Below are 18,876 nucleotides of genomic sequence, written 5' to 3' on the forward strand. Positions count from 1 at the left end.
AGATATTTGGACTGGAAAAAATACAGAAATACCAAGTAAGAAAAGTATTTTTGCAGTGTGGTTGTACCTAAATAGAGCACTTATTAAAAATAGAGCACTTGTTAAATTTAAATAAAATAGAGTTCTAACTCAGTAATAATATTTAAATGTATATACTGTTTATATACATATATATACACTCACCTAAAGGATTATTAGGAACACCTGTTCAATTTCTCATTAATGCAATTATCGAATCAACCAATCACATGGCAGTTGCTTCAATGCCTTTAGGGGTGTGGTCCTGGTCAAGACAATCTCCTGAACTCCAAACTGAATGTCAGAATGGGAAAGAAAGGTGATTTAAGCAATTTTGAGCGTGGCATGGTTGTTGGTGCCAGACGGGCCGGTCTGAGTATTTCACAATCTGCTCAGTTTCTGGGATTTTCACGCACAACCATTTCTAGGGTTTACAAAGAATGGTATGCAAGAAAACATCCAGTATGCGGCAGTCCTATGGGTGAAAATGCCTTGTTGATGCTAGAGGTCAGAGGAGAATGGGCCGACTGATTCAAGCTGATAGAAGAGCAACTTTGACTGAAATAACCACTCGTTACAACCGAGGTATGCAGCAAAGCATTTGTGAAGCCACAACACGCACAACCTTGAGGCAGATGGGCTACAACAGCAGAAGACCCCACCGGGTACCACTCATCTCCACTACAAATAGGAAAAAGAGGCTACAATTTGCACGAGCTCTACAAAATTGGACAGTTGAAGACTGGAAAAAGGTTGCCTGGTCTGATGAGTCTCAATTTCTGTTGAGACATTCAGATGGTAGAGTCAGAATTTGGCGTAAACAGAATGAGAACATGGATCCATCATGCCTTGTTACCACTGTGCAGGCTGCTGGTGGTGGTGGTGTAATGATGTGGGGGATGTTTTCTTGGCACACTTTAGGCCCCTTAGTGCCAATTGGGAATCGTTTAAATGCCACAGCCTACCTGAGCATTGTTTCTGACCATGTCCATCCCTTTAAGACCACCATGTACCCATCCTCTGATGGCTACTTCCAGCAGGATAATGTACCATGTCACAAAGCTCGAATCATTTCAAATTGGTTTCTCGAACATGATAATGAGTTCACTGTACTAAAATGGCCCCCGCAGTCACCAGATCTCAAACCAATAGAGCATCTTTGGGATGTGGTGGAACGGGAGCTTTGTGCCCTGGATGTGCATCCCACAAATCTCCATCAACTGCAAGATGCTATCCTATCAATATGGGCCAACATTTCTAAAGAATGCTTTCAGCACCTTGTTGAATCAATGTGAGTGTATATATATTTTTTGGAAATTTTACTTGTACTCTGATAGACAGCCAAACTGATCCAGAATGGATAGTATAGGAGGGAGGGAAACTATGGGGTCAGAGACATACAATAACAAATCGGCTGCGTTAAGAGAAAGTTTATGAACCCGACCATGGCGTGTGATGCCTTTAAATGCATTGTGGCTGCGAAGCCAAATTGCCAAGGGTTCAATAGCTATATTGAACAATAAGGGTGAGAGCAGGCAACATTAACGTGTTCCCTGTTGGAGCAAAAAGGGTGGCGAACGGACTCCATTGGTATGCACCGATGCAGCCGGGAACGCATACAAGAGTCGAATCCAAGAAATGAATTTGGGGTCAAATCCAAATTTCTTTTTTTTTCCTACCGCAAAGAACAGTTGAGTTCCCACTCAACCCTGTCGAAAGCTTTCTCTGCATCCAATGGAACTATGACTTCAGGGGTATTGGATGAGGGAGAGAAAATAATGTTGAGTAATCTCTGAGTATTAAAGAAAGAATGCCTATCCAATGTAAAGCCTGTTTGATCTAACGGAATTATGAATGGCATCACATTTTGGAGGCGGAGAAAAAGAATTTTGGCAAGTATCTTACAGTCTACGTTTAACATAGAAATCGGTCTATAGTTACCGCAAGAAGTGGGATCCCGGTCTTTCTTTAACAGCGAGGATATAGAAGCCAACATACAGAGTCGCTGGGTGTTGGCCTTCTAGAAAGGAATTATTGAACATCCTTACTAAAATTGGGACTAGTAAAGTAGAATATGCCTTGTAGAATTCAACTGTAAACCCATCAGGGCCTGGGGATTTCCCATTTTGCATTGATTTAATTGCTTCTTGGATTTCTTGGGAGGAAATGGGGCTGCCTAATTCCTTTGCCATACCTTCGTCAATTCTGGGGTATGTTAATGAATCTAAGGGGTTAGGGATTGGTGCCAAAACTGAAGAGTATTCAGAAGTATAGAGGTTAACATTAAAAAAAAAAACTCTATTGATTTTAGCCGGGTCTGTAGTAAGATTGCCACTAGGTGAAATAATTATCTGAATTATCTAGGGGCACTGGCCGCACGGGCCTGTTGGACTAGAAATCTACCTGCCTTATCACCATGTTTGAAAAAACGCTGTTTAGATTGTCGCAGTTAGCTCTCTACAACATGCGTCATTAAACTATCGAATTCTGATTGTAATAGAAGTCGTTTTTTGTAAAGGGCAGGAGAAGGAGAGAGGGCATACGTTTCATCAAGTTTGAAAATTGCATCTAAAATGTCCTGCTTTTTGGCCCTTTCAACCTTACGAAGGCATGAAGTGAAAGAAATAATCTGACCTTGAACAAAGGCTTTAAGGGCTTCCCATAGAAATCCACTTTTGACCTCAAGGGTGTCATTGAATTCAACGTAGTTACTAATTTGAGTGGCCACAAAGTCCTTAAACTCATGATCCGCTAATAAATGAGAACTAAATTTCCATAGTGGTGGGGAGGCAACACTAAGAGGACGATTAATATCAAGCGAGGTGGGGGCGTGATCTGAAATAACTATAGCCACTAGCAGTAACCAGATGCAGCAATTTATTGTCAATAAAAAAAAAAGTCAATCCGGGAAAAGGTATGGTGTGGAGGGGAAAAAAGAAAAAACTTTACTTTGGGGGTTTTTAAACCTCCAGGGGTCTGAAATTCCAAAGTGAGATGAGCAATTAAGCAGTACTTTAGCAGAATATAAATTAGTTTGTTTAGAAGACGACTGTAACGTTGGTTCGGCTGTGTGGGTGTAGGAAGGAAGAAGATGGGGTCGGCGTGACTTAGGGATGGCAGACGCGAAACAGACGTTTCGGGGCTTTGCCGAGATCCCGAAGCGCAGATGTTTCGAAACACTGCTCCGAACTGTGATTCGAAACACCCATGTCACGTGACTATGGCTAAATGAAGCTTCAAAGTGTTTCATCAGGTGGCGCCTTCCGAAGCTGCGTTGATTAAAGGGGGCGGGAACAAGCCACACAGTCACACATCTGTATAAACCTAATTCACCACAGTTTAAAAGTGAAGTAAATCCATCTTCACCTCGTGGGTTTTTGTGAGAGGAGAGTGATTTTGTGATAGCAGTGATTTTGTGATAGCAGTGAGATTTATAGTGCGCTTTGGTTAGTTATATTTAGGCTAGATTTAAATTAGATATAGGCTATTGACTGATAGTTATAGACAGTGACATATAGTTAGGATAGATATAGTGACACATTCATATAGGCTAAGTTAGATAGTGACAGATAGATAGCACAGCATAAGTTAGATATATAGAATTATATAGATATAGATTCATAGGTGATATATAGATAGATAAATTAATAGAATATATAAAAATGGAGGCTGCACGCAAGAGATGCCGTACATCTGTGGTGTGGGAGCATTTCCATTTGGAAGCACCAAATAAAGTGAGATGTGTGTATTGTGATAGGCAGCTAGCCTTCTGCAACAATACATCATCCATGTATTTACATCATCCAAAAATATTTGTGCATGCCAGCAACAAGTGTCCCTTGTGAGAGGATTTTTTCAAAGGCTGGAGAAATTATATGTAAAAAAAGAAGTCAGCTGAGTCCTTCAACAGCAGAGCAATTCATATTTTTGAATAAAAATGTTTTGTGACAAATGTGACACATTGTGGCTTTATTTATTTTATTAATGTTCATTTTGTATAACAAACAAAATATATATAGTTCGTTACAATGACGAGGCTACAGGTTACAAAACCAAGATCATGTAGTTGTCAGACAGATGTTAAAAACAATTTTTTTTACATGGATCATTGTCAAGTTATTTCAGATCAACACATGTAAATGACCACTAGATGGCGCCGTAGAGAAGGGTGTCAGATTGATTCGAAGCTTCGAAACAATATGACACATTTGCTTCAACTGCTTCAGTGCTTCACGAAGCCTCGGTCTGCCCATCACTACAATATGACACATTTGCTTCAACTGCTTCAGTGCTTCACGAAGCCTCGGTCTGCCCTTCACTAGCGTGACTTGGACTGCACTTGATTTATTTCTCAGAACAGGTTCAAACATAAAGCACGCACGAGGGCGTTCAGCTCAGAACAAACAAAACACTCAATATCAATATATCACTCAGTTTCAGTTTTGCAACACTCTTTCTCCCTCTGGCAGAAATATGCAGTCCCAGTCCAGATCTCTCTCTCCTCTCTCTCTCCCGACAGCGGCTTAAATGCGGTCTCTCCACGCCAATTACTGCAACGAGACACAGGTGTTAATGATCTGCACTTGACCTACTTACTCACCGCTCGTCTCCTCGCTCTCTCTCTCCCGCTACAGACTTCGCAAAACCACGCCCCCTCCGCCACAACGACCTATCGAGATTTATGTCTTGCACCAGATTAAAGTCGCCACCCATCAGTATGTGATGGTTGTCACTGTTTGGTATTTTAGCGAAGAGGTTGATGAAAAATTGCTCATCGTCCCAATTAGGAGCATAGATAGAGACTAGGACTACTAGAAAATTATGCAGCAGTCCCAATACTATGACATAACGGCCATTAACATCTTCAATAATATGTACTGGCTCAAACAATATATTCTTACTAATAATAATAGCAGCCCCTCTAGCTCTAGCAGAAAACTTCGAATGAAATACATGGCTCATCCAAGCCCTTTTGATGCGCTGGATTTCTGAAGTTTCCTGTAAAAATATAATATCCCCTTTCAAATGTTGCAACTGCGTCATTACCTTACCAATCTTAACGGCCTTATTCATTCCTTTAGTATTCAATGAAATCATCAGTAGCCATCTAGAACGATACATAATGTTGAAGTGACTTGGAACTGCACAGCCTTCTGTAACAGGAAGAGAGAGGAAAAGGAAACCAAAAACAAGGAGAGAGAAGGAAAAGGAGAGAAACTAAATAATAATAATAATATAAAACATTTAAAAAAAAAAAAAAACATTTGTGGCCTCTTCAAGGACATCCCCCAAACTACAAACATTACCCGAGTAACACAGCTCAACGCTTTACAGCGATACAAGACTTCCAGCGTCTCATTCCCACCACCTATAATCCCTAACCCCTTTTTGTAATGGAAATTACAAGTGAACAGGGAAGAGCAAAGCATAGTCCTGATGAAAGAAGAAAAAACAAAAAACAAAAACAAAGGTAACCACACCCAAACATAAGTAAACCAACAAATATTAAATTATATACATATATACACAAAAACAATATATGTTTGCCAATAAGGTAAAACACTGATATAGATTAAAAAAAGTACTAAATAAAAAAATATATATATTATACATATATTATACATATAAATATATATATATAAAAAAAAATATATATATATTCAAATAAGGAGACATACTGTGGACACCCCTGTTACAAAGTCTAACAGGCACCAGATAAGCATGCTGCCAAGGTAGGCGTAAGACAAACCTATTAGGAGAAGTGTTGTAATTAGTCCAAACTGTGACTTAAAAACCAAACAAAAATAATAGAAAAAAAATAAGTGTGGAAACCGTAAGTGCTGCTTGGAATTAAAAAAAAAAAAAAAAAAAATTTGTCTCCACGTATTAGTATGCAATGTACATCACACATGACTGAACATAAGCTACTGAGGCGCCACAGTTAAAAAAAACTATTCTCACAGGCAATGGATGTGCATAGTGACTTAAAACAATTCACAAGTATTTATAATAAATCCAGCCTGTGACTCGTTAGCTAAACAAAAATGAGTTACAAAGTATGAGAAACAAAGTATGTATAGTAGTAAGCACCATCAGGCACAATGAAGGGGAGAGGAAGGAGAAAAGAGTCAGTAAAACTGTATGTATACAGCCATCACACTTTAGAACTAAAATTAACTAAGTGGACACAATGGTGCACATAAAACAACGCCTCTATAATGCCAAACAAAAGGCATCTGTAGATCTATAATAAACAAAACAATAACACGATCAGATGTAACAGCCAAGTGATAGCCAACAGCCTGCCTAAGTCTGTACAGGAATCCAAGCCTTTAGCGATCGCTGCTTTTTGAGTCAACAGCCGATCCAACCATGAGTTACAGCACATTTGTCATTACAAGTTTAGACCTTCGTTACGATAGTGAGCCTGGCCGGGAACAGCAGCGCTGGTTTTAGGCCAAGATTTTAAAGATCAGACAAAGTTAAAAAAGTTAAAGTTCACCTCCGGAGCATAGTCTTCGTAAATAGCGATAGGTGTGCCGCGGTAGTGAAGCTTTCCCCTCCTCGCTCTGGCCTCACGGATTATCTTTTTCTTCTGTTGAAACTTAAGCATGATAACAGCCCCTGCCCTGGCCTCGGTTTATCGGACAGTGACCGGTGAGCTCTAGGTCATTCCGCGGGTATTCGAGGACTCCATCCCCAATCACTTCCGCGAGTAGCTCAGAGAAGAAGATAGATGGTCGGGGTCCTTCAATGGATTCAGGCAGTCCAATAATTCTTATATTATTATGACGGCTGCGGGACTCGAGATCAACAACTTTGGCCAGCAATTTCGCGGTGTTCTCTGTTAGCATAGCACAGGTCTGTGTGCGCTCATCCTGTGAATTTGCATGTGTCTCGAGCGAAGCAATCTTCGAAGCGTGATCCGTCACGTTAGCTTGAATTTGGTCTAGCTTTACCTCAAGTGTCGACACAGCGGCATTAAAGTCTGTAGAAAAAGCGACGTGGTGCTCCTCCAGAAGGTTAGCGATAGCTGGCATACTAACCTCTTTACCGTCATCTCCGCACGCTTTCTGATCCTTTTTGCCTTGTTTCGATGATTTAGCTGCCATAATCCAAAGCCAATATACTGTATATGTAACAAAGAAGTTGTTCACTTCTATATGTTCACTTCTAATAAATATTGGGGTTTTAAGGCGAGTAGGGACGAAAAATATGCAGGAGCGAGACTTAACGTATGTCTATGCTATTCTACCAAACCGGAAGTCCAACACACTTTAATAATCAAAATAAACAAACCCAAAATAAACAAACACAGCCCTTCACGGAAGACTGCCGCACACACATAAACAAAACATAACATAACATCCGTCATTGTTGTCGCTCCCGTAGCTCCTCCGCAGGTGATGCTCATTATCAATCACACCACCGGCCTTGCCCTGTTCTCATGACTCTCTGCCTCATCCTGCTTGCCTGCACACAGATATTGTATACCAGTCGTGTCTAAAGTGTATGTAAACAGGCTGGCCAAAAGATCGGATCTGTGCATTAAGACTTGCAGTGTAAATGCAGCCTTAGAGTGGCTCACCTACCCATCGATCGTGGTGCTTAAGGGTCAAGGCAGGGCATCCCAGCCATTCAGAGAAAAATCTGAGCACAGTGTGTGATGTTGTTGAGGTCTCTTCTGAAACTTTAGAGGAGACAAATATGAGCAGTCCAAAGTCTCTTGGTAAGGAGAAAAATCTGAGCACGGTCTGTGATGTTGTTGAGATCTCTTCTAAAACTTTAAAGGAGACCGTTGTGAGAGTGTTAGATTTTTTGTCTCAGGAGACAAGAGTGAGAAGCAGGAGACTCAAGCAAAAGTCTCCATTTGATGTTAAAGTAACCTCATTTTTGTCTAGGTGAAATATTTGAGATGTTAAAGAGATCTCTTTTTTTTCTTTCCTATGGGTGACGATCAAAGGGACGAGGTGGCGCTGATACTATGCGGAGGCGGCTGTTCTGCACAATTATATTTTAAAATATATGGTATATTGAAATAGAAAGGTTTTTTAAATTGTAATACAATTTCATTAAAATACTGTTTTACTGTGTTTTTGATATGCCTTTGTCAGTGTAAGGGATATTCGGATCAAATAACTCTTTGGGGGAACTGATTCACAATTAAAAGAACCGAATCACCTATATGGATAATTCAGAATTAATATTTAACACCTTATCAACTATTCGTCCAGCGATACGTCGATATTAGAGTTACCTTATCAATTCTGGTCAGAATATTACTCCCTTGCCATCGGAAATAATATCATTAATTTTATGTTCATTGATATGAGTCATATCAATGAACATATGAGCACGGTAACGTTAACACGATCGACAGTTTAATGCAACAACTTATGAGCATGAAGCACAAGACACACGTTTAGATGAAAAATTAATACAAGACTTTATTGAGCTATTCTAAGACATACAATCTAAACTAATGAAAACACACACATACTCATTCATACAGTTTGCAGGAAAAGGGTGATATTTGTTAGATGAGTTGAGTCCCAACCTTCTAGCTTTAGCAGCTATTTCTTAAACCACGACCTGAGAGAATCAAGTAATTAAACCCTTTGTGTCTGCTCGACACAATTTCCATCAGCTCGGCCAGAAATGAAAGTTGTACCTGCGTTTCGGACTGCTCTCTGAAGCGCAGGCTCTTTTCATGAGGAAGGGCTGAGGCGCTGATTGGCTGGCGGGCGGTCGTTGCGTTTGCGGGCTGGGCGCTCTGGTTGTCCATGGTGGCTCCGCCGGGAGGAGCTTGTCTCCGGTTCCGGGTTGCGCTGAGTAAGGCTTCGTCGTTGCTATGCAACTGCTGGAGGAGCTCACTGAAGTTTGTCGGCGAGGTTCAGACGGAGTTCGGAAAGAGCTTTGGTTGCTCTTAGTGCTGGTGAAACGTGCAGGCAAGAAGATGATGAAGCCAGCACGAGTCAGCCGCAGTGTGGTCACTGCAAACAGTGGCTAGATGCACAAAACAAGGATGTCTCAAGCAAAAAGCAAAGTATCAACTGTTGATCCCTGTCTTAACAGATCCATTTGGTCCGCCCCTGGAGGTGTTCCAGCCAATCAGATATTGTTGTGGGCGGGTCTCCCGCCCAGTGCTCCCATTCTCGCATATCATTAGCATTTTGCCTAATGTGATAAGTGATAGCAGATTCCGCTGGCTTCTGGCAAGCATTTCAAACGCATAATTTTCCTATTGCAAATATGGTACATTATACAGAACTGTGCTCTGGACAGAAATATGGGTCATCATTTATCTATTTCATACATACCAAACAGCACGTGTTTCCCATATATGGAGGGCATGATGATAGCGATTATGATGGGGTAACTGTCTAGTTATATAACATTCCACAGATCCTATGAGACATACATAATACATTGATACACGTTGTCAGGAGATTTTTTAGTGATTTCCCCGGTACTTAAACATATATTTAAAAAGGAGAACATGCAAAAATCGGTGGCACTGAATTTTTTGACCCTGGACAAAGTCATTGTGCGTGATTCATATAGTTCAGTTTTTAGTTGGTTACATAGAAGTCTTTGTATTTGGATTACAAAGAGGGTCTTTGAGAAGTGGTCATTGTCAAAGAAGGGGGAGTGTGTTTTAGCCCATGTTTTTGGGATCTCCTGAATGCCTGCTAATGGCCCATTCAGGAAGCGTTTAGCACTCTATTGGGTCCAGGTAATTTCGTTACTTTATGCCGGGATGATAAATTGTGCCGGCTGCGAGTCTGGTTCTTCCCGGGCAATCCACAAGTAATCATTGTTTGTGGAACAAAGGAATGTCTGTCTGTTGTTTAACGTGTCCTTGGGAATTGGGTTTGAGATGGGCAGGGCATCTGGACGCCTGGATGTTTGGGTGGACTAGTATGACCAACTGGCCCCCAGGCTGAGTTTGTGACTCACTAATCAGAAGATTGAGAAAGGTGGGGGTCAGAAAGTCCCTGAAGTCTGATGTGTCTGTGAATCGATGCCTGTTCAATAGATAATCCTACATCAGCATAAAATACTTCTTTCAAAAACAATATAAAATCTCACTGACCCCAAACTTTTGAACAGTAGTATGTTATAGGTGGCACGGTTCACAAAACCCACGGTTCGGTTCGTATCACAGTTTTAGGGTCACGGTTTTCGGTTCTGTACGGTTCTTGTTGTTGTTGTTTTTAATCGTTAACACTCCAGAAATTTACTTCAGCATATGATATATATAGCTTAATCATCCACAATTTAGGATAGAGTATTAAAAAATTGTTATAAGTTGTTTCCTAACTGGTTGTCTACCGAGTCCGACACATTGGCGTAATATTTTTCATGTTAATCATATAAATTTTGATCAGAACAATGCACTGGGGCTTTAATTTAGCTGACCTGATTAACAAATTTCACCATGAAGTGTTCCGTGTGTTTCACAATCACCATATGACATCCAGCGCTGTGAAAAATAAAATAAAATACACGAAAACACAACACTGCTAGAAGTTTTTGCCCAAACTTCAAAGGCATGTTTAAATTATTAAAACTAGAAGCATATCTTAACTTTTAAATGTTAAATTTATCATGTGAACTACTTATATACAACATGTTATATATGCATGTGTGTATGAGACAGAGGGGAACACGGTCGCATTTGCAGCTGATGCTACCCATCATAAATCAAAGCATGAGACAGACAGGGGTCGAAGGAGAACACCGGAAAATGTGACAGAATGGACTATACAGTATTTGTCTGTATTTGGAATACACGAGCCGCGGTTCAGCTGCGCGAGACACTGCCAGTGTGTGTATGCGCAACGGGCGCGCGCGGCTCCCACTCTCCGCACTGCATCTGCCCTGCCTGCTATATGACGCTAGCGCATCCTCCAACAACTCCGGGCAGCCTTCCTTATCTCTCCCACTTGCATTTCTACACGTGACGTTACTTGCAGCACTCCACTTTTACTTTACTGTATGTCCACACATCTCTTATTTCGCGCGAAAGGGACATCCACTGTCTGAGGTAACATACGGGCACGAGGATACATTGCGTATGCGTCGAACCATGCGACGCACACACTCCGAACCGAGACAAGCGAGCCGAACGGTTCGGTTTTTTTCCATGTACTGTGCCACCCCTAGTAGTATGTAATCGGTCCTACTCTACGCGCTCCGAGAGGGATTCAAACCGTGGGAGGCGGGCGCTCTAACAAGGAGGCTAAAGACCACAGCCTCTAGCATCAGTCGCTAGAGCGCCTCTTGAGATCAGGGGAGTGAGGTTTACACGTACAGCTCCTTCTGGCCTACGACAGTTGTAAGTATAGATAAGATAACCAGAGGTTAGGTACACATTAGATTAAGAATTTTTAAAGTGCTCCAATCAGATGGCAAAAACTCCTATTTATTCGATCTTTTCCAGATGACAGTGAAAAAAATCTGAATTGTTTAAAAGTGTGAATGCAGCCATAGTGACAAACAACATTTAGCATTTAGCAACATTTACTTTTTTTTATAATAATTAAATTTAAAAAAAAATTCAATTAGGAAGGCAAGGCAAGGCAAGTTTATTTAAATAGCACATTTCTTACACAATGGTAATTCAAAGTTCTTTACATAGAAAATGTATTCAAATATTGATAGAATAATCACAACATAAGAAATAAAAATACCTTGTATAAGAAAGAAAATAACAAAAAGAAATTTGGGGCTCCCCTGTCTGAACAGAAGAGTCAGAGATTTTCGGTTTGTGAGACACACTAATAGCAACCCAGCTTCCAAGTGACCTGCCCTCCCAAGGAACCCGGTGTTCCACACTCACCTCTTGAGTGTGTACTGTCTCACTTCCCAACTCTCCCAACCAGACAGCACTAACCAAAAATTAATAAAATTGTAACCAAAAATAAAAACAAGATTAAATTAAAAGAATAAAAAGATGATACATAGATAAGATAAAGTGCAAACAGTTGGATGTACTGTGGCACAGTGCTCATTCAGTAAATGCACAGGTAAACAGATGTGTTTTGAGTCTGGATTTGAATGTGGCTACTTTTGGAGCACATCTGATCTGTTCAGGAAGCTGGTTCCAGCTACGGCTGGCATAATAGCTAAAGGCAGACTCTCCTTGCTTTGAGTGAACTCTTGGTATTTCTAACTGACTTGATCCTGATGATATGAGTGATCTGTTGGGTTTATATTCAGTGAGCACATCTGCAATGTATTAAGGTCCTAGGCCATTGAGTGATTTATAAACAAATAACAGTACTTTAAAAGCGATCCTAAATGTAACTGGAAGCCAGTGTAAAGACCTGGGCCCGTATTCATAAAGATTCTAAGAGTCCTCTCAGAAAACTCCTAATTTAGCTTAAACACTTTTACGTAGGAGTCTTAGCTTAAGAGCTATTCGGGACCGATCTGAGAGCAACTCTGAGCAAGGAAAATACAAAAACTTTTATCTTAGTGAAGAGGCGGGGCTGACCCCGTTGCTACGTATGACACAGTCTTTTGAAGACTGTGATTGGTTGGTTGTCCAAAAAGGGGGAAAAAGGAGTGCTTTTAAGTATAGGGTCTTTCCTAAGCCTTCACTTTGAATTTACAAGTACAAAATTGTCCTATTTTACCGTTCTCTCTCACTCACACACACACACACACACACACACACACACACACACACACACACACACACACACACACACACACACACACACACACACACACACACACACACACACACACACACACACACACACATACACTCACACATTATATATATGTACACTGAAAAATTAAATTAAGCATAATTAATTTGTGCTCGTTTAAATAATTTAAATTTGTTTTTTGATTTTAATTTTAAAAAATGAATTGGTTTTATGGGAATTGCATGTGTTTTTGTTTAAATTGAGATCAAATAAATTGATTGCGACCACTTTCGATAACATTTTTTAGTAAATTTAACATCATTTTTTTCAGTGTATATAAATCCTTTTATTATTTACCATGCTGTTAATTTCCTATAAGGTATTTGATTGGCTTAGAATTATAAACATTGTTCCACTCTTTCCAGTTACACTGATTGCTGGCATGACTATTTAATTGGTGGTTTGAAAGGTGGATTTAATGCAACAAACATGATCCCTGCACGATCTAATCTATAGCGTCTTATTAAGTCACTGTTATCCATTGTCAGCAACACATTTCTTCTCCCTCTTCGTCTTTCTGTCATTTTCTCTGCTGCTAAAGAAACTCTTAAGCGTCTTAAAAGTCCTCGTCCGTGCTCCTAACAAATTTGACCTTAAGACCTCTTTTAAGGGTTAAGATGCTTTCTGAATTACTTTTTTCTTTACTAGGATTTTTTAGTTAATTTTAAGAGTAAACGCCCACATTTCTTAGAATTTTGTCACTAGGAGCTACTCTTTGCATTAAGATTCTTTATGAATACGGGCCCTGAAGACTGGTGCGATATATTTTCTGGTTCTGCTCAGAAAGTGTCTCAGGAAGTGTCTTGTCAATGTAGATCTCAAGAATGACAAATAACTCTAAGCTTATTCTCCACAGGTTTTCATGACCGTGAAGGGAAGCAGTACTGCCAGCAGTGTTTTCTAGCCCTCTTTGCCTCTCGTTGTCAGGGTTGTTCCCAGCCCATCATGGAGAATTACATCTCAGCCCTAAATGCTCTGTGGCATCCACAATGCTTTGTTTGTAGGGTGAGTAGGTGCTGGATTATTTGGTACAATGAGAATTATACCACACAGTGTTGGAGAAGCTGCACTGGAAACCCTAACGCTCAAAGTAATGAATTGGTTTGAGTTGAGCCAACTCAAATTAAACAAATTAGTTCAATCAAATTTACATCAAAGTATTTAGAAGTTTGAGGGCAATAAAATGTTTGAGTACAAAAAAATCAAGCAAGTTCTGCTTACTTAAAATTTAAGGCATGTCAGTGCAAGTTGCTTTCAGTTAAAACAGCTCAAACATGCATTTTAGTCTGGGACTAGGCTTCAGCCTGGTCTGTGAAACCGAGGGTAAATTTGTTAACTTAAATTTGATGCAACTGATTACCTCATCTTTTGAGTTTTGCCAACTGATTGGGGTTTACAGTGTACTCTGAAACTAGCTTGACAAGCTACAAGCTACTCATTATTTAAAGTAGTTGAGAGACAGTCTAGCTACTCTTCTGAAAAAGGAGTTAGCTACACTACAAGTAAAAAAGTAGCTGCTACATTGAAACTACTTTTTTTACAATGACATTGTATATTACACAACTGAATGGAGGGGCTCTGTAGAACACCCCTTTTCAGCTACAGTAACCACTCTAACCCTAACCCCTGACCCTTTCATTTGTACAGCAGAGACATCATATTTTTATATAATTATTTAAATAATTAGGTCCGTAAAGAAAGTCCAGAAGTATTTATATTTATATATATATATATATATATATATATATAGTGACACGTCCTCAGTGCAAGGAGAGGTTCAAGCTGCCACAAAACACAACCACAAGAGAGGCAGGAGCAGGGTTAACATAAATGGTGTTTTATTTAACCAAGAATTGAGGAAGGCAAAAAGGAATCTAAACTGGAACTTAGGTTCTTCCCGGTCTGGGGTATCCGTAACAGCCACGTTCTCCTCGTCTGCTTGAACACTAGGCCACCTTGAAGGGGGAAGACAGAATAAAGGTAAAGGCACTGTTGGTAAAGCAGAGGTTATAAGTGTAACTGTGTCCTTCTTCTCTTCAGAATGTCTCACTGTAGGCCTCCCTTTGCTTCTGTGCCCGTCCTGGGGTTGTCTGCACCCAGAACCATCCTTCCTTCAATGAAGCAAAGTTCCCAGATTTATACTGACATCCATTGGGCCATTATTGGCTACAGCTGTGAGTGATTCCATGCTTGGAGTGTGAACAGGTGGAAGTACTCACAGTTGATGACTTTTCCTAGTTTGGACCTACTTCTTTGTTCCTTGGCTCCTTTCTCCACCATTGGTTTGCCACAATATATATATATATATATATATATATATATATATATATATATATATATATATATATATATATATATATATATATATATATATATATATATATGATGAACTTTGCTTCATTGAAGGAAGGATGGTCCTGGGTGCAGACAACCCCAGGACGGGCACAGAAGCAAAGGGAGGCCTACAGTGAGACATTCTGAAGAGAAGAAGGACACATATATATATAATATACATATATATATATATATATTAGTGCTGGGAATCGCTAATTTTTTTTACTAATTAATCGCGATTAATCGCAAGTTTTTAATATTTTTTGAGTTTTTAATATTTTGATATTGTTATAATTTCAGTTACTCTCCAAATTAATTTAGAAACAATTTAAAGACAGCATATTTTAAATGTGTTGTAATGGCATCTTTTTATGAATGAAGGCCAGTATCACTGATACTAATGTCTCTATGAAACATCAATGACATTACATTACAGTATAAATGAAAGCTACCAATTTCAACATTTATTAGGCTTTAAAAAAACTACTTTTAATTTAATTGAACTTAAAACAATCTTTAAATAAACCCATTATAATAAATGTTATATTTACCTGTGGCCTTCCCTGTTAGACATATACAGAAATGTAATAGTTATCAAACACCTTGCTTAACTGCATAAATAATGAATTAAATATAGATTAATCATCTTTTCTCTGTTCCCTTTGTTCTTTGATGAACATTAATGACAGATATCATCAGTGCTGCTGTCACTTTAAGATCGGCCGCTGCCGAACATGACGAGGATTTGACGCGCTGTCACGCGCATTTTCTCACATTCATTTAAGACGTTATTTAACTAATTTAAGACTCCTTTTATGAGAATACTCGACAAAACTGGCATTTTGGCAACATTTTGTTGTTATTGTTTGTTCAAGACCGAAAGAGAACTCGATGTGTGCACGAGACTGGCGCAACTAGGGATTGAGATGCAGCCACACAAAAATTAATCACCTGCAGTAACGTGTTAATTTGCCCAGCTATATATATATATATATATAAATGATAAATACTTCAGGACTTTCTAAATATTGAGCTACAAATGATAACTTCACTCTTTTGATATTGGCATTTTGATATTTGATACATCATATGACATCAAATTAATCTAAATGTGGCTATTGTTGTTCATGGTCATAGTGGCACCAGCTGAGAGCAGTAAATGTGGCATATTAAAATGACTTTGATATAGTCCTTTTATACTTAACCACTTTAAATGCATATTGCCTGCCTTGCACAGTTTCCCTGAAGCCACTGGGGTGGCGGTGGCACAGGGGATTGGGCCCGCTGCTTGTAGCTACACCGATCAGGAATAACATTATGACCACCTTCCTAATATTATGTTGGTCCCCTTTTGCTGCCAAAACAGCCCTGATCCGTTGAGGCATGGATTCCACTAGACCCCCAAAGGTGTGCTGTCGTATCTGGCACCAAGATGTTAGCAGCAGATCCTTTAAGTCCTGTAAGTTGCGAGGTGGGGCCTCTATGGATATGACTTGTTCGTGCAGCACATCTCACAGATGCTCGATTGGATTGAGATCTGGGGAATTTGGAGGCCAAATCAACACCTCAAACTCGTTGTTGTGCTCCTCAAACCATACCTGAACCTGAGTTTTGTGGCAGGGCATATTATCCTGCTGAAAGAGGCCACAGTCACCAGAGAATGCCATTTCCATGAAAGGGTGTACATGGTCTGTAACAATGCTTAGGTAGGTGGTACGTGTCAAAGTAACATTACACTGCCGGCAAGAAACTGCAATGCACTGTGTATTCGGACACTTTTCTATCAGAACCATTATTAACTTTGAGTTGCTCGTCTGTTTGATTGGATCACACGGGCCAGCCTTTGCTCTCCATGTGCATCAATGAGCCTTGGCCGCCCATGACCCTGTTGCCGGTTCACCACTGTTCCTTCCTTGGACCACTTTTGATAGATACTGACCACTGCAGACCAGAAGCACACCACAAGATTTGCCGTTTTGGAGATGCTCTGACCCAGTCGTCTAGCCATCACAATTTGGCCCTTGTCAAACTCGCTCAAATCCTTACACTTGCCCATTTTCCTGCTTCTAACACATCAACTTTGAGGACAACATTTTTTAAATAAATTTTGATTTACCAGGAGGCATGGCAGTAGATGATTTAAGGAACAATTTAGAGAGACTTGAACCGTTATGCTCCAGTGCTGAAATTACTATATTATTACATATAGTGTAGAGTATTATTGTGATAGAGAGATCAATTAAGCCAGTGTATAGAAATTTTGTCAGGTCAATCTTAAATCCATAATACATTCTGTTTGAATGTCCACTGAGGAAATCTTTGTCTTAGACCTTTTAACAGTAAAGGGGATTTCCCATGACAACATCAATTCATTAGTCAGTTGCGTCTTATAAGATGTTGTTTAAAGTAAAAATAACATCCTTGTTTACAACTTTGTTTCAGTTGCTTTCAATATAACAGTCTTTGCTACTGACTCACTGATAACGACAGTCTTTGCTGCAATCTAATGGCGTAATAATGTAACTTTCACTGAAGTCAATTTCACAAATAATTTTTCTTTGTATAGACTTGCATGGATTAATTGTTCACCATAAGACTAGTAATGTGTGCTAACAAAGTAAGCCGGGAGCACACTGTGCGATTTATAATATTCCTTTACGATTGTTCCATGTCACACTGTAAGATCTAAATTGACATTAATGTCTGACAGACAGCGTTAAAAACTGACTGACGCAAGAAAACGTGTCCTGAGTTTTATATCGTCAATCAATGACGCGTTCGGTGACAGTGAGCTGCATTAGAAGCAGGATTGAAATGGTCGCTACAAAGAAATCTCTAGCACTCATTTTGGTCATGGTTTGTCTTGAAAAACTATTTGAAGGTCGTCTTAGGAGAAGTCACACTGCAGGACTGTGCGCCAAATCTTCTGACACTGCTAGAATGTCTGCATATTCACAAAACATTTTATTTATTTTATATCTTACCACTAAGAGTTCTCCTAAATGGCTAAGGAATAGAGAGAGGTCTTAAGCTAAGAGTAAGGACGGGGTTGACCTTGTTGCTATGGATGATGTGAACATGCTTACTAACTATGCCCACAACAGTGTTGCCAAAAAAAAAGCGACTAGTGACAAATCTAGCAACTTTTTGGACAAACGTCAGTTCTTTACAAATGTGGCCAGTACTGTCCTGCGAGCGCAAGGTCTTGCTTCCCCCCTTCCGTCACACCTCTCTCTGCATCTGCCTGTCACGGATCAGAGGCGAGTGCAAGTAAAACTCTCTTTATTATAAGTTGATGATGTACACAAAGGAAGTCCAAAGAGAGCAGGCTAGTGGCGCAGGGACCCCGATGGCCAGATGTGGGACATGAAGAGAGTGCAGCAGTGTGAGGGTGAAGAGGTGACGATGAATCCAGACCCACAGGAGCACGAACAGGAACAAGGAAAGCACAGGACTTGAACTCAGACTGGACACACACCGGGAACCCACAAACAACGATCTGACAAAGAGATGAGAAAATTATGAGTCTATATAGGATGATGAGATGAGCTGCAGCTGGTGTCAGGACTGATGAGTTGGATCGCTGATGATCTAATGAGTGGGCATGCCCACACAATCAGCACGCACACACACACACACACACACACACAACAACAGCACACGAGACGAGAAAGAGACAAGGATTTATGAACCGTGACAGTACCCAGGGACCGGCGGATTAATGCGAGCAAAAAAAAAACGGGTTTAATTTTGGACACATGGAACACGGGATGAACCCTCCTGTACGCAGGAGGAAGATTGA

At 40.0% G+C, this 18,876-nt stretch overlaps 1 protein-coding gene across 6 annotated transcripts in view; it reads left to right on the forward strand.

Moving 5' to 3' along the window:
- Nucleotides 1-18,876, forward strand: part of LOC307144180 (transforming growth factor beta-1-induced transcript 1 protein-like) — a 195,775-nt gene that overhangs the window by 121,124 nt on the left and 55,775 nt on the right. For all 6 annotated transcript variants that reach the window (XM_079846275.1, XM_079846274.1, XM_079846277.1 and 3 more), the window contains one exon: nucleotides 13,597-13,745. In XM_079846275.1, coding sequence (XP_079702401.1) covers nucleotides 13,597-13,745 — 149 coding nt within the window. The remainder of the gene's footprint in view (nucleotides 1-13,596; nucleotides 13,746-18,876) is intronic.

This window comes from Gobio gobio (genome assembly GCF_949357685.1).
Source record: "Gobio gobio genome assembly, chromosome: 20".
Classification (NCBI taxonomy): Eukaryota; Metazoa; Chordata; class Actinopteri; order Cypriniformes; family Gobionidae; genus Gobio; species Gobio gobio.